This window comes from Cynocephalus volans, chromosome 17 (assembly GCF_027409185.1).
Source record: "Cynocephalus volans isolate mCynVol1 chromosome 17, mCynVol1.pri, whole genome shotgun sequence".
In the NCBI taxonomy this organism is placed as follows: Eukaryota; Metazoa; Chordata; class Mammalia; order Dermoptera; family Cynocephalidae; genus Cynocephalus; species Cynocephalus volans.
The window spans coordinates 37,199,673-37,216,425 of record NC_084476.1 but is presented as its reverse complement, the minus strand read 5'-3'; the positions used below and the strand labels follow the sequence as shown (position 1 = coordinate 37,216,425).

At 47.8% G+C, this 16,753-nt stretch overlaps 1 protein-coding gene across 1 annotated transcript in view; it reads left to right on the top strand.

Moving 5' to 3' along the window:
• Positions 1-16,753, top strand: part of COL15A1 (collagen type XV alpha 1 chain) — a 105,127-nt gene that overhangs the window by 55,213 nt on the left and 33,161 nt on the right. Inside the window, exons 12-20 of the mRNA XM_063081849.1 lie at positions 3,592-3,651; positions 5,243-5,335; positions 6,532-6,657; positions 7,230-7,292; positions 14,694-14,729; positions 15,149-15,289; positions 15,493-15,561; positions 16,323-16,358; positions 16,465-16,548. Coding sequence (XP_062937919.1) covers positions 3,592-3,651; positions 5,243-5,335; positions 6,532-6,657; positions 7,230-7,292; positions 14,694-14,729; positions 15,149-15,289; positions 15,493-15,561; positions 16,323-16,358; positions 16,465-16,548 — 708 coding nt within the window. The remainder of the gene's footprint in view (positions 1-3,591; positions 3,652-5,242; positions 5,336-6,531; positions 6,658-7,229; positions 7,293-14,693; positions 14,730-15,148; positions 15,290-15,492; positions 15,562-16,322; positions 16,359-16,464; positions 16,549-16,753) is intronic.

Here is a 16,753-nt window from a genome sequence, read left to right as displayed (position 1 = left end):
CCCCCCCATCACACACACACACACAACCACACACACACACACACTCATCACTCAGTTGGAACAATTATCGATATTTGCCCATCTGGCTTTATCTCTTCCGCCTCCTACCACCATCTTTTTTGGAGGGAGGGGAAAGCTGGATTATTTAAAAGCAAATCCCAAATAGCGTATCATTTAACTGGTGAATAATTCAATGTGTATCACTCATAGAATGATCTGGAACTTTCTAAATTTTTTTTGGTCATAGCCACAATGTCATTATCCATCTGACATATTAACAATGGTTGCTTTATATTATCGAATACCCTGTTTTGGGGGAGGTTTTAAAAAATAACTTTTTACAGTGAGTTTGTTTGAATCTGAATCCAAACAGGGTCTATACATTGCATTTGGTTGATATGTCTCTTGAGTTTCTTTTAATCTCTCGTTGTCTCCCACTTTCTTTTTTCTTTCTGCCACTGATTTGTTGAAGAAACTGGGTGAGTTGTTCTTAGATCCTTTGTGTTTTCTGCTTTGAGAAGGTGGCCTGGTGAGACCAGTGGTGCTCGTGGGAGAGCTAAGGGTTTACTACTTCTGGGAAACTTATCCATATACATCTATTAACAACTATGAAAATACATATTGTCGACACAGAAACTTCTAGGAATCAATCAATGGAGATAGTCTGATATTTAAAAAAGGCTTTGTTTACAAAAGTATTGTCTGTAATAGAGAAAAATTTGGCATGATTTAATTAGCCAGCAATAGGGGGTTAACTGAAGTTTATTCAAATAATGGAACATAACACAGCTATTAAAATTATATTTACTAGAAGTACTATATTTAGTGATGGGTGGAAATGCTACCAGATAATGTTAAGTGAAAGAAGCTGGTTATAAACTTGAGCAGTATATTGTGTGGTGTTAACTATTCAAAAATAAACACATGCAAAAACACTAGAAGGAAATACCCTCTGTACATGTTAGCAGTTGTTGTCTCAGAGTGGTGGACCCATGGGAGGTTATTAGGTTCTTAATATATTTTGGTGTCTTCCAAAAAAGCTCTAAGGGAAGAAGAGAAAGAGAGAGGGATGGAGAGAGGGAGAGAGAGAGAAAGAGAAAGGGAGAAAGAAGAGCAGAGCACACAGTGTCTCCTCCTGGCACATAATTGATGAAGACAGATCACTGCTAAGTGCCTGTGTCGGGAACCTGCTGTGAACCGAAACAGATGCTCCAGTTCCTGAGCAGATAGTTTGTAAGCATGATAAGGATGGTCAAGAGAGCACAAACTCTGGAATATCGTTAGGATCATTTTGAATCTGAGTCACCCAAGGCAGTGTAGCTTGCTGGGTTAGAAGCAGCATCCAAGCCTGGCTCTGCACATGTCTGGGACCATTTCTTCACCTCTGGCTGTCTCAGTATACTCATGCATAAAATGGGCATCATGATCATAGTTCCTGTCTCTTGATTTGTTATGAGGATGAAATGAGTTAATACATCGAAAACGTTACTTTGCACATAGCACCTGCTCAATAAATTAGCTATATAGAATTATTTTGCAGACGAGTCCCAGAGAAAGTTAAGGATTTGCTTACAGTCACACAGCTCCCAGGGGTCAAGTAGGGGTGAGGGTCTTGATATCTGGACTTCTGACCTTTTCTTTGCACTGTCCACAACCATCATTTTAGATATGAGATAGAAGTTGGTTAGCAAAGCTCACAGTGGTCGAAATGAAGTCATTTCATTTCTAAGCACTGACTATATATTATAATCTTTTAGAGAACATATGGAGAACATTGCCCTTGAAATGAAGTAATATATTTAAAATCTGTGTTGTGGAACACTGGTAAAAGATAAGAATGATTGTCAGGTCTGGGTGACTCCAAATGCCGTGGTCTTCCTGCTAGTCATTTAGCAACTAGGCAGTGAGAGCCTGTTATCTGCTGGGTGCAGGACGCTGCAGTGACTAGACAGCCCCCTCTCACGGGGCTTGCTGATTCCAGTCCAGGGCAAGCCCCAGCTCACTCCCAGCTCACTAACCAGGACCGGGGAATGTCATTAGAGCTCAGCAGCTCCATGTCCCAAAAACCCAGTTTTAACTAAATCTTCCTGTTTTAGGCTCAAGGAGTGCATGTGGGAATGAAAGGACAGGCTGGGCACAAAGGAGAAAAGGTTCATACTGTGCCCATTCTGGAGAACACATTAGCTCCTGATCAAGTGTCCTGGGCATGTTATTTGGGGTTGATTTTGTGAATTCTGATCAAGGGGATAGTAGAAGCAGCAAGAGGACTGGGCCCAAAATAGATCCAACTGAGAGTCTGAGAATCACGAAAACAGCACAGGGGCAGTTCTGGCTGAGTCTCTTCTTACCAGCTGGTGACCAGGTCCTTCCTCGACTTCCGTGGGCCTTGGTTTCCCTATCTGTTGTCAAAGGGTTCTTCTGATTCTGATGCTCTGTGTCTAAGCTCTGGTCTCCGCCCCAGATTTTCTTCCTGGGAAAATGTTGGGCAGTCCAGAGCTTCCAAGGACACAGACCTATGTTTGCCTGTTAGTAGCTGTAGTATCTCAGGGAAGTTCCCGACCGCTTCTTTGCTCCAGTTTCTTCATCTGTAAAATGAGGGTGGAGATGATCGCCCTGTGAGGTGATGTATAAGGGGAATGCCTTGTCTGGCTGTAGTCACCACAGAAAGATAACGAATTCCTGTTACCAAAGCACCTGCTGATGTTAAACTATTCCCAAGGGGATGTATCTACAGCGACCCCGGCGCATGGTCCCAGAAGATCCTGCCCTAGGGCCTCTGGAGTCTGTCTACCAGGACGTTGGAAGGGACAGCTGGGGCTGGGGAGGTGGGATCCTCACTGCTCTCTGCCTCTGGCCACTTCAGTGGACTTCGGGTGTCAGCAGGGCTCTGGGGAGCAGCAGGGGGCTCTGAGAGGGGGACAATCACAACATATGTATTTTGGGATTTCACTGTTGACATCTCCACTCTCCTTTTAGTGGCTCAGCCATCCTGTCACTTTATTTGCCAGGGCAACCATTTCTCTGGACCCTTTTTGACAGCCAAAACCTCCCGGGATGCCACTCTTTCTCATTCGTTTCTCTCCTTTCCAAGTGGGGGCTTCTGTCATTCTAAAAGCATTTCCTGAGCACCAGCCCTGTGCTGGATTCTGGGTCCTGGAGGTGATTTAGGCACTGTGCCTGCCCTCGAGGGCTCAGGGTTCTGGGGAGGCAGACCCCGTAAAGGCTACAGGAGCGGTGGGCAAGACAGGCTTCAGAGGGAAGCTAGGCTGGGCCTGGATACCGGTGCTCCGGCAGGCCACAGACCAGGGATGGGGAAAGCCTGGGGGGCCAGTGGGGGTGTGCAGAACTCGTCCACGCTGTTCAGCTCTTCCCAGCACATCCATCCACCCCACCAGTGTTGTGAGGAAACAAAGGGCTCCTGTGCCCTGAGGGGGACAAGGTGCCCCCTTGGGCTGTCTCTGTAAAGGACAATGCCTTTCTTCACTCCTGCGTAATTCTCATGTTAAGGATAAGCACAATTTCTACAGAAAGGAAAGGGAATGTAGGAAGAGGGGGTGTCCAGCGCTTCACTAACCATTCTGTTCTTTTTAGGGTGATGTGGGGGAGGGGCTTCCTGCCCCCCCTGGACCTTCTGAGCCTGCCAGACCCACGGTGAGATTCCCCCCAGGCTTGTCACACACATACACAGTGTGCAGGGACCAGGGATAAAGCAGAAACAGCCAGAGGCTGAGGATTCTTTTTGTCAGCCCCAAAGTAGCTTTCTGTCAGATCCCAGGGCTCTCTGCCTCTGCTAGAACCCTACGGTGTGCTCAGGAGCAGAGTTACTTATATCCAGTTTATATCCTGCCCCTTGAGTAGCCCAGAGGCTCCTCAAACTCAACATGTCCCAAACTGGACTCGTCACCTATATTAGTTTGTTTCTGTTGCTTATAACAAAATATCTAGAACTGGGTAATTTGTAAGAAAATGAAAGGGATTGCTTACAGTTTTGGAGACTGGGAATCCAGAGTCCAGGGAACACATCTGGTGAGTCTTCTTTAGTGGTGGCTTTACAGCAATGCAGGGCTCTCACATGGCAGGAAATGGCGAAGCAGACAGAGACCCTCACATACTCTCTTTTTAAAGCCCTCAGAACCATGTCCAGGACCACCATGAAGCCATCAACTTAATCACCTCTTCAAAGCCCCACCTTTCAATTACCGTAATAGGATTTCCCACCCTCAACAGTTACAGTGGGAAGGAAGCTTTTAGTATATGGACTTTGGGGGACACAATTCAATCAACCCATAGTACCACCTGTGCCCAGAACTGATCCTCCTCCTGGGCTCCCCATCTCCCTGGTCACTAAGGGAGAAACCAGGAAGCGTCCTCAAGTGTTCCTCTCCCTCCTGCACCCGATCCCATGCATCCCCAAGTCCTCTGAGTGAGCTGTGCAGTGCTGCCTCCTCCCTCGGACGGTGGCAGCAGCTCCTAATTGGTCTCCCTGCCGTCTGTTATCACCACCTCTTTTCCCACCCACACATACCTGACACCGTGACCTTCCTAAACCCAGCTCTAACTCTGAAACTAAGCTCCTTCTCAGAGCCTCTCAACAGATGCTCAATACACTTACGTTCAATGGTTGAATTAGGTCTTGCCTGGTTCCTGTTTCAGGAATTAAGTACCAGAAGGGTATTTTTAAAACTCCCTTTGATTCTTTGGAGGAATTTGATGACATTTAACTAGTATGCACTGAGTGACTTCTCAGTGCCAGATCTTGAACTCTAGACTCTGTGCTGGACTCTGGACACCCAGTGTGTCTCAGGATTGGGCAAACTCTGGAGCAGCCCTAGTCTAGAGGGACCGACAGACACATGCATAGCTAAGCTTCAAGCCAGGTGGTCTTGGCACCCAATTGAGACCTTGACAGGCCAGTAGGAGTAGAGAAGAGGGAGAGATGAATTCTGCCTGAAAATGGGGTACAGAGAGCTTCACGGAGGAGGTGACCGTGGAACAGGGCCTTGAAGGATGAGTAGGGATTTGGAAGGCAGGAAGGAAAGCCAAGGACTGGTCTCATGTAGGCTGCACAGCTGGGAGGCAGAGAGCATGGCAGGTAGCTGTAGAATGGAGTAGAGAAATGGCCAGAAGGAAAGTTGGGAGCAGAAGTTGTAGGGCTGCAGAAGCTGGGAAAACTTTCAGTGATATGGCTGTCCTTGGAGACTGGCAGTTGAATCCAAGTTGTGGGAATTTCTTCTCTCTCCAGGTGGAAGTGGAGGCTGAGGGCTCCGGCCTGGGCTGGGGCTCAGACATCAGCTCTGGCTCCGGGGACCTGGTGGGCAGTGAGGAGCTGTTAAGAGTGAGTGTGAAGCATGACACCACGTGGTGTCTGGGACTGACTTCAAAATAATCCAGTAAGGAGGGACCTGGGGGTGGGGAGATTGTAGATGAAGCCAGGTTGGCCACTGTTGAGGATTATTGGAGGTGAGTTCATGGCGGTTCATTATACTTTTCCCCTTACTTTTATGTGTTTGAAATTTTCCATTTTGATCAGTTTCCTTTTGTTTTAAGTGAGTATGAGCCTAAATTTGTATCCAGGACTCCCCTTCTCCACTTTCCTCCTTTCCTTGGCAGGCTTCCCAAGCAAGTTGTTCCAGAGAAAGCGTGCCCACTGACACCCACCTCTACAAGGTGGCTTTTGATCCCCCCTTCACCCCTTATTCATTAGAGAGACCTACTGGCCTCTTCTTTGGGTAGCATTTTGCACTTTGGCTTCCAGAACCTTCTTGAAATTCTCCCTACCATTAGGCAACCCTCTCCCTGCCTCCCCAGACTGCTCTTTCTCCCTCTTTGGCACCTCTTGGTCCCCCGGCCTCCTGCCCAAGCCTGGGTCTCCATGGGTCCCTCTCTAAATTGGCCCCTGTGGGGCTCCTCCCTTCTCCAGTTGCAGCTGGTGCCTCTGTCCCTGGCCCCCAACCTCCTCTCCTCCCCTTCCCCTGAGCACCTGTGCTGAATACCCAGTTAGAAGCTCCACTTGGCTGCCCCTCTGCCCACTGATCAGAGCCAGTGCAGGAAGGCTGCCCTCAGTGGTTGGGCGGAGTGGGAGCCAAATGGGTCTTCCATGCCCGTGGAATTAGCCAACCCAGCAAGAGGCTAAAGAGACTAGTACATTCAGGAAGAGTTTTAACAACACAGCTAAAGAGGCAGTTTTCAACCTGTCTCACAGTTAATCAGAAAACTAAATTAGCTAGAGCACCTCTAAGAATTCCAACTAATTGGATCTTTTATTGTGTACACCCATTTGGGAGAAAACATGATATAATGGGCTCAGAAAGACCTAGATTCAAATTTCAGCTTTTCTATTACTAATGAGCTGTGTGCATGTGTGAACCCTTGAATCACATGGTCTCACTGAGCCTCAGTTTTCCCATCTGCTAAGTGGGAACACCAGTTCATACTTGTAGTGTTGTTATAAGAAATGGAGAGAATGTATGGAACACATGCTCGGTATATATTTACCCTCCCTCTTTAGTTCTAACAGTGTCTGTTTTTTAGGGTCCCCCAGGTCCCCCGGGCCCACCTGGCTTGCCTGGGATTCCAGGAAAGCCAGGAACTGATGTTTTCATGGGACCCCCTGGATCTCCTGGAGAGGATGGAGCTGCCGGTGAACCTGGGCCCCCGGTGAGCAGCTGAAGTCCTCTCTCCCTCTCTGTGGCCGTGGGGCTTCCTTTAGCCAGGGAGGGGTGTGCAGATTGCAGACCCCAGCACTATCTAAGGTTCATGATGGAGAGGGAGCAGCTAGCTAACATTTGTAAATAAAAACAAAAATCCACCTCATCTGAGTCACTGCTGAGGCTCTTAAGAAGCAGCAGCCAGGAAAAACATTGTTTTACACATTGTTCTGCTGCTTTATCGCAGTCAGTGTCAAAAATGCACATTCATGTAGGATCTTGGAATCATAGGACATCAGAGCTGGGCCTGGAGTGGGAGGCCCTTGGAAACCATCTAGTCCAACCCTTCCCCTGACTCCCTCACAGAGGAGAAAATGTGACCCAAGGGTGAAGGACACTCGTCCACAGGGGCATAGCCAGCAGTGGCCCAGCTGGGGCCAGGGACTGGCAGTCCTTCCTTGGGCCTGGCACAAGGCTCTGGGCCCCAGACTTACCTGCCTCCCAGCCCTCCTTTTCTAAGAAGGGTCTGTATGTGATTCTTAGCAGAGATGTTGTGGGCTGATTGTCATTAATGCTCCCCAGGGCCCTGAAGGACAGCCTGGACTTGATGGAGCCTCCGGACTTCCCGGGATGAAAGGGGAGAAGGTACATGGCACGTGGGAGGGTTCCAAAACATGGGAGCCACCAGGCAGCACTTCTCTCTCGGACCCCCAAGCCTGACCTTGGCTCTTATATGAATGACCCCCTGTAATCCCCCACTGGTCGTCTTTGCTGGATGTCCCCAGCATAGGACGCATTGTGCCCAAACCTGAACTCAGCATCTTCTCTGCCCCCTCCTGTGTGTCCCAGCTTTGGTGAATGGCACTGCCATCTACCGAGTCACCTGGACTCTAAGATGGGTCTTCCCCAACTCCTCCTTCCTCTTCCTTTCCTTTCATGATTGGTCAGTTGCCAAGACTGGCTTTTACATCTCTCACCTTTCTCTCCACGCCCAATCCATCCTCCAGCCGCCTGCCCAGCCCACTTTCCTGCAGCGGGCTCTCATCAGTCATTGCCCTGTCCACTGGCTCCCTGATGCCTGCAGGACAAAACCCTAACTATGTGCAGACCCTCCAGCCCTTCCTGATCTGCACTTGCCACCTCTCAAGCTCATCACCTACCATGACAGCATGCAGCCCCTGGGCCAGTGCATCAGCCCTGCTGCAATGCTTAGGACATGCCTCCTGGCCTTTGCTCATTATTTTCTCCCTGTCTGGGATGTCCTTTTCCTTTTCTGGTCCTCCAAGCCCCAGTTGATATATATCCTCTGGGAATCTCTCCCAGACTCTTTATGGGCAGAAAGCATCCCTCCTTCCTCCCCTTTCTATCAGCACAGTTTTTATGCTGCCAGAACCTTCTTAGCAAGTGACACTGAAGGTGTTAGCTTGCCTGTCTGCTCCTCACCCCTACCCTGACATAGAGCCTGTGGTAATGTCTCTGGATCCTTGGAACCTAGCACCAGCCTCCATTAGTGTTTGATGAACGAATGAAACAGCCTTCAGACACCACTTTTGTCTGCCATTCCCAGAGTGTGGCCTGCCTTCATTCTCTGTCTGTAAGCCCATCCTGTCTCCTGTCTGTAAGCCCGTGGTGGTGCTGGGAGGGTAGGGGGGTGGGATTCCTGCCCCTACAGCATTCTCAGGCTGGATGATGAGATAGCTGTGTCTGGCAAAGGGGGGCAATAGAGATCAGGTGAGCCTCATGCTAATGATGGGGCCAGTGGGTTTTACTAGGGTTTAGAGGAGGGAGGATCTCTCCCAGTGGGATGGGAAGTGCAGGCCTTCTGTGCACTCCTCATGAAGATATGGAAAATGCCAACACCTTAGACACCACCGTTGTCCCTGAACTAAATTTCCAGCTTCTGTCAGCTCTCTAGTGTGTTTAATTGAAACAGTAACTCAATTTTCATGGAAAGCTCATTTCTCAGAAAAAGAAACAATTGTCAAGCTTTGTAGAACTCATTTTACATGTACCAACTGTTTTATAAGAAATTAAATTTTGCAGGAAACACCACAGACCTACACTCATCTTGCCTGTTCTTCTCACCAGCTTCCACCTACCCACTCGTACACATCCCTCCCACACTCTGTCTCGCACGCCCGCGCCCACATCTGCATGCAGAACGCCCGTGTAGATGCACTCAGCAACTGCTCGGAGAATCAGCCGTGCTTGGAGCGGCAGGCTTGCCCGGGATTACTGTTGGAGATCAATTCATGTTTGTTTTCAAATTTCATCTGAAATTTACTATGATTCTCAATATGTTATACTGTGTGTATATGATGATCTCTGGTCAAGTGAAAGGAGACTCTGGAAGGACTTGGAAATTTGCCTCTGGAGAGCTGGAAGGAAACCTTGCATATGACATTTACTTTATTTTTATTTTATTTTTTTAAAAAAAGGAAACCAAGGAGCATAGTTTGGATGTTAACAAAAACATGCTAAAGGAAATGAACAGTCTTGGATGTTACAAAACATAAGATCCAATGTTACGTTTGATCCTTGACTCCCCACCACAATATATGTCCTTCAGCTTGCACACTTCTAGTGGCAAGGAACTCATTCCCTGCACAGGCAGTGCCTTCCATGGTTGGATGAGTCCACTTGTAGGGAAGTCATTCTTCCTGCTGCTGTGAAACCAGCCTCCCTTCTCATTAGCAGGGCACATAGAGCAGTCTAGGCATTTATCTAAAGTGGGAGTTTCTCCCTCAAGAATAAGATTCAGTTTATATAGTTAGAATTTTTTAAAATTATTTATTTATTTATTTATTTATTTATTTGTCTTTTTCGTGACCGGCACTCAGCCAGTGAGTGCACCGGCCATTCCTATATAGGATCCGAACCCACGGCGGGAGCGTCGCTGCACTCCCAGCGCCGCACTCTCCCGAGTGCGCCACGGGCTCGGCCCGAAAAAAATTTATACATAGAATAGTTACTATCAAATGTGAGATTGTCATCAAAATGTGGACGGTCATTGGAATTTATCAAATAGCTTATTCCGAGTTCAATTATAGAAGTATTCCTTATTTAATTTTCCCCAAATTAAAATGAGCAGCTAACTCTAAGATCTTTAACCCAAGAGGGAATAGGTGAGGAGCAGCCTGTCTTCCCACTTGCAGAGTGCTTCTGGAAAGGTTGCTGAAGAACTTGGAGACGGTGGACCTCTGAAAAATCATTCCTTTCTGCTTTTTGCACTGTGGTTTCTGCCATCCAGTTCTTCAGGACGTATCTAGGATTAACAGTTGTCTTCTTCCAGAATCTAAGTCATTCATGACATTCTGCAGTCTCAAAAGGTACTGGGACACCCAGGCAGGAAAGAATTTGTGCTTTGAAATTTTTTTCAGCGGCTAGAATTGCTGAGGAATGTTGAGATCCCAGTAACTGGCTCTGAGTAATTTCACTGAACTGCCGAAGTGTCATTGTAAAATCGACTTCTGTGTTTTCCATAAGATGTAAGAGAAATGCAATTAAATCATCATTACCTTTCCTTTCTCCCATTAATCCCAATTTGTCTTTGAACAATTCTCTAAATCTCACATAATGAAGAACAGGCTACCCTTCAAGAATCTGAGCAGTGAGCTGCTTTTGCTTAAGATGTGGTAATGGGTTTAGAGCTCGTAACAATGTGTTTAAATGAAACGTTGCAATATTTTCCTGATTTTCTATTTTTATGTCTTCTTTCATCATCAGATGTTGTTGGTACAACATCTGGATGATAGGCCTCCATAAAAGCAAATAGACCATAGTCAAGTGTAATGAATAACAAACTGTAGTTATCAGTATTACAAACACCATGAGCAAAACCAACAGACATCCACAAGGCAGTAAGTTGGAAGTGCTGTCTTCAGTAGGAAAAAAAAAAAAGTCCATGTATCTATTAGGTTATTTGATGTTCCTATATGTTGAAGTCTAGCCATGTCCTTAGTAAATCCAATTCACCATAATGAGCCAAAATTTCTAATGAATTCTAAACCATGATTTTGCAACACGCAGCACTACCGTACCTCATTCCTTTACAATGTTTCCATTGCAGAACTGATCTCTCCATATTTCATCACTTAAAACCACACTTGCAGCTCTGCTAGTTGGAATTCCAAGATAGTACACAGCCTCACTACACGAAAATTCTCTCTCTGAAGAATGAAGTACAACTCTACCATTACTATTTTGGACTGTGGATTCTTTCCTGAGCCTTTTAATTGGAGCTCCCACTTTCCAGCCTGCCTGTTCACATAAATTCCATCAAGATAGGCTCTTCCATCCTCAAGCTGATCTGCTCATGTTCCAAACTGGTGACCACCATATCTGTGAGCCATTGAAATGGATCCAAATACTATCTTTTCACCGTATACCAGTGGGATAAAATCATCTGTTTCTGAGACAGATAAATCAAGGTCCAAAATATCTTCTAAAACTTCCTTTGAAACTGCTACAAGATAAATTGTTAATTTGAAAGGAATAGGGAAAGCAATTGAAAAAATACAGTTTTTGCTTTAGGAACATAATTTCCTTTAATAGGATCAATTGGCGACACAGCCAGTTGAGGTTTTCAGAGATGAGGCTACTTAGTGTCTGTTTCGCAGTAGCCCTGATGGTGGTTTGACTTGCTAGACTTGGCACTCGCGTCAAGGACAGATGCAACAGGCAGCGGATGATGGCGTGACTGGTCACACCTGAGAGAAGCAGACACAGAAATTGTAGCCTCTGGATCAGGTGGCAAAACGAGAACCCAGTTCTTTGAGCCATATTTCTGCCCCAGGTGGGAGGTCACGCTTAGCTTCTCCCTGGCAGGGCTGGCCAGCAGGAAGGTGACAGGTCCCAGATACAGCCACATCCTTCACCAAGCACTTCTCCCCCAGCCTTCCCAGAGTGGCCAGGATGTCCCCTCTGGCTCTCTGGCCAGGGAGATGTTGAGGTTCCACGAGGCTGGCTCAGGAGGATCTGAGTGTTTTGAGCACAGAAATTCAGGGCCACTCCAGAATCGCTGTTCCTGCCTTAGGATCCTGGCGCCTCCTGGAGGCCCAGTGCCCACCCCACCCTCATCCCCCGCTGTCCCCATTTGTAGGCCAAGCAGTGGCAGGGTCTCTCCACAGGAGAACAAAGAGGCAGTCATTGTGAGAGGCAGGGCCTTTGCCATGCCCCAAGCATGCCCCAGGTGTGAGGCATGTGTCTTCCTCCAGCACCGTGAGGCAGCCCCTCACCCTGCAGATCCCTGAGCCTCACCCTGGGGAGAAACCAGCCCCTTGAGGACGGTTGTCACAGCTACTGAGCGAAGAGCATGGACTCCCAGTCTGGGAAGCAGAGAGAGGGCGGTTGTGGTGTGTTGGTTGCCTAATGTGTGCAGGCCTTTTTGTGGGGCACACTGTGGCCTTGCCTTTCCCATTTACCCTGAGAGCTCTGTTTAGGCTCATCCTAAGCTAGAGTCCCAAATGGTCTTAGCTGGAAGGAACCTGAAAAATTATTTAGCCCCCTGGTTTTTTAAATATGTCCTGGCAGAGGCATGGGACATTGTGGAAATGCCTTGGGGAACAAAGCAACTCTAATTTAGGCATTTTTAATTATGAAAGTGATATATGAATACATTTTTCATTGCTTCTTGTGTGCTATGTTTCCTCAGTTATTCACATTGCAGTATATCCTCTAGTCGTATTTTCAGAGAGGGTCTAGAGATGGCAAACTTTCTGACATCTTGGGCATTTTTTAAAAAAAATAACTCTGTAAGGATGACTGGTAAGGGGATTTTAATCCTTGGCTTGGTGTTGTCAGGACCACACTCAGCCAGTGAGCGAACCGGCCATCCCTATATAGGATCCGAACCCGTGGCCTTGGTGTTATCAGCACCGCACTCTCCTGAGTGAGCCACGGGCCAGCCCTCATCTTGGGCATTTTAAAATGTCTTTGATTTATTCTTATTTAATAGGGGATAGAATTCTATGTTCAAAGCCATTTGCCCTTGACAATTCGAAGATAATTTCTGTCTTCTAATTTCCAGTGTTGCTAACATAAAGTCATATTTCACTCTGATTCTGTCTGCTGAAAGTCATCTGACTTTTCCCTTTGGCAGATTTTGGGATTTATTTTACTTTACTCCTAGAATTTTGAAATTCCCCTACATTGTAACTGGATGTGTATTTTTTGAAAAATTGAGTCTTCTTAGTACTTTATAGACCTTTTGTCAGGTCGGGGAGAGGAGGTGCTTTTTAATCTGGATACTTCTACTTCTGTGTTTTTAAAAACATTTTAGCTATTGTTTCTTCAACACTGCTTTCTCTTTATTTTCTTTATTCTCTCCTTCGGTCACTCCAATTAAACAGGTGTCGGAACTTCTGATTCCATCCTCAGTATCTGTAACTGCTCTGTCATTCTAGGGCTTTATGCCCTTGTGCTGCTTTCTGGGAGAATTCTGTAGCCTGGTCTTTGTATTCATCTCTCTTAAGATGTGCCTATTCTGTTATTCATCCTTCTATAGAGTTCTTTATTTCAACAGTTGTATATTTTTATTTCCAAAATCTCTAATTGGTCTTTTTCATAACCACTGTTCTTATTTCGTAATAGTTTGTCCTTGTTTCCTGGCTGTAATATACTCCTTTTTCTCACTGAGAACATATGTTGTGTACTCCAGGCCCCAACTGGATTGTTTTAACTCTGTTTCCTCAGGCGTATAGTCTATTGTTGGTTTTGTTGTCTTTCATGGTGTTGCTTTTCCTCAGGTGTTTCGGTGTTTCTTGCTTGTGTGTTTGCTTTCGAATTGGGATCCCGCTTTCGTCTGTTTCCTGCCTCCCTACAGACTGTTGGGGGGGTGGGCAGCCTCTGCTTCCGAGACTTGCAGGTTTCAGGAAGGGAACGGAAGGACTAGGGTGGGCCATCAGGCAGGGCACCTCAGGCTGGTCTTCAGAGTCTGGGGTCCCCCGGACCTCCCAGGATTCCCTAACCACCAGGGATTCTACCCTATCTCTTTGCCCCAGTAGACAATTCTTATTGTTCTTATGGTGTTAAGGCACCCATAGGTGCCCCTTGGCAGGAGTGGGGAGTGGGAGGGGAGGGCAGAGGGCTGTCCTGCAGACTTTCCACCTGTCTCCCTGTCAGAGGCCCACGGACCACACGCTGCTCCTGGCTTCCACCACTGCTTTGCAGGTTTCTTTTCTCCCTACGGATTCTCCCATGGCTGAGGCCTCTGTCTTCAGCTTCCCATCTGTTTTCCCTTTAGCATTTCCAACTATTTCAAGTCCAGCATGATCTTATTTTTGAGCATGGCTCTTTTAGAACTATGCATTCTGTCATTCCTATGGATTCGATACAAGAAGGGGACTAGCCCAGGGAAAAGGGGGTGGTTGGGGTGGGGGGAAGGCACAGTCTTAGATGGCTGGCACCTCTTCATCAGTGCCACTGCTGGCTTCTTCCCTTGCAGGTGCGTTTGTGCTTTCCTCAGAGATTCTCTGTCTGGGGGCCTCGGCCTCAGTCTTCTGATGTAGGGCAGTGCTCTCGTAGCTGACCACTCCTACTGGTCGCCCTTCTGCTTGGAACTCTTTTCTATAGGATCCACATCCAACCTCCCAGGAAACTGTAGTGTAGTCCCCATGGGTGTGGACATGAACCCGCTCTAGTGCAACCCTCTCTCCTATACTGTGCCCTGGGGGCTATTCTGTCCAGTTTTTGGTCTTTAGATCTTTCCAGAAGAGAATCGGTCATTTCCCCCATATCTCCAAAACTCCAGGGTTTAGCGCTGGGGGAGGCACCCCTATACCTCCGCCATGGGAGGGTGGGGAAGGGGTTACCCAGTACCCTGACAACTCTCCAAGGGAATTTTTCTGTGATCTCTCCCTGGTTAATCTTCCACTTCTCTATTTTTCTCTTGAGGTAGGTGATGAGCTAATAGTTGAAAAATAGGTTTCACAAGCTTTCAGCATGACTTGCCTAGGAGACTAACACCTAATTCTGCATTTTCTTCTGAACATACCTAATGAGATAGACATTAACTGGCCCTTGTTTTTGTTTTTCTGGTTTTTTCAGGGAGCAAGAGGGCCTAATGGCTCAGTTGGTGAAAAGGTAAAAAAAAAAAACAAAAAAAACCTCTCTCCTCTTCCTTCTTCCCCTTTCTTTGGGTTTACTGTAATTGGACTGTTGGGCTGGAGTATGGAACATATAAATGTCAAGAAGCAGAGAGAAGCATGTCTCAGAGGAACTGCTCAGGGAAGGCACGACAGCTGGGGCTGGGGAGTCCGCGCCCTTCTGTTCTGTCCTTCCTCGCCCCTCCCTACACATGCAGTCACGTGAGCGTATCAGCTTATCTCCACGTGAAATGTCAATTAGCGAGACAGCTGTGTCTGTACCATTAAGCAGTACGGATCAGAGAATTCATCAACCTAATTAACTTCAAAGAGTAGTTTTCTGACTCAGGCGTTCATGTTTTTCCCTTTCACGAGAGAACCCAGGGCTGGGTAATCAGCCTGTCCTCTTCCTTGCAGGGTGACCCTGGTAGCAGAGGCTTACCAGGGCCCCAGGGGAAAAACGGACAAGTTGGCACTCCTGGGGTCATGGGACCCCCAGGGCCTCCTGGACCCCCTGGACCCCCTGGCCCTGGATGTGCAACGGGACTTGGATTTGAGGTACTTTCCCCCCTTTCTGTGGTGTAAGAATGATGCTCACTGAGGCTACTGGACAGAGCAGCTTCCTGAACGCTGTCCAAAGGCAGGGGCTACACCGATTCCCCTCTGACACCCCCACCACCCCCTCCAGCTCCCAACACCACACCTGGCCCAAGTAGGTGCTCAGGAATTGCATCTGAAATTCTCAGTCTTCCTCCCCGCAGGATACCGAAGGCTCTGGAAGTATCGGGCTGCTGAGTGAACCCAGAATCTCGGGACCAACGGTTTTGAGTGTAGGTTGACTTTTGAAACCTCATTATGAGGATTGTCGTGCTAGAGTGAGGAGCTGTGAGTGCCTTCCTGGCTCTGCCACTTTCAGCGATTCACCCCCCTGTGCCCTCAGCCCCCAGCTGTGCAATGGAGAGACGAGGTGCCCTTTACAGCTGCTTGCCCTGAGGAGCGGCCCAGAAGTTGTGCACAAAACATCCTGTGTAAAAACTTGCAAACCATCTTCATCTCTGTTCACTTCTCTCTCTCTCTCTCTCTTCCCCTCACCCCCTGTCCCTTATCACCAAGCACCTCATTGCCTCGCTCCTGCTGCCCCATTCAGTACTCACTCTGCCCATTTCGGGACCCTGCACTCCTGGCAGGTGCCACTCCTGCTGCACCTAGCCTGTGGGGATGCTGTCCATCTTCTGCTCTGATGCCTGCTGTCATGGGACCAACCTCCTGCATCTCATTACCTCTGTGAAGTGGGACCCAGAGCTGAGCACCGAGTCCAGGAGACTGAATATGCAGACCTCCCCAGCCCCCAGATGCAGAGGGCTCTGAGGTTCCAGGTCAAGAGGCCACTCACCCCGTGCTGGGAGAGGGCCTCTGCTTCTCTTGCTCTCTGTGGGGTGCTGTCACCTTCTGACTCTGGAAGGGGATTTGCCCCTCAACCTTTGCTCCCATTGCCTGGGAGATGTGGGAAGATGAAAGGATAGAGGGAGAGTAAGCAAAGTGAGTAGAAGAAAACCACAGAATGTTTGTTTATCTGTTTTTATTTTTTCAGGGTCCCAAAGGAGAAAAAGGAGACCAGGGACCCAAGGTAAGGTCACAGATCGGAGGTGGGGAATGGGAGGACTTTCCAGCCTAGTTCTAGGAACATTATCCACCTACAATGAGTTCTTTTTCACTCTCGCTGCTATAACCAGGGCGACAGGGGGATGGATGGAGCCATCATCGTGGGACCCCCTGGGCCCAGGGGGCCACCTGGGCGCATTGAGGTCTTGTCTAGTGTGAGTATTGTCCAGGTCAGAGCTTGCCTATATGTTTTCTACCTTTGCTAGAGGGGAGAAAAGGTTATGCAGGGGCACGTAGCCAGCACCTGGTGCCAGAGCTTCCGTCTGCCAGCATGCTTCACCTGTCTGCACTTACCCCAATACTGCTGTTCTCTGCTTCCAGAACCTTCTTTTCTGGTTGTCAGCATTTGGGGTCAACTCA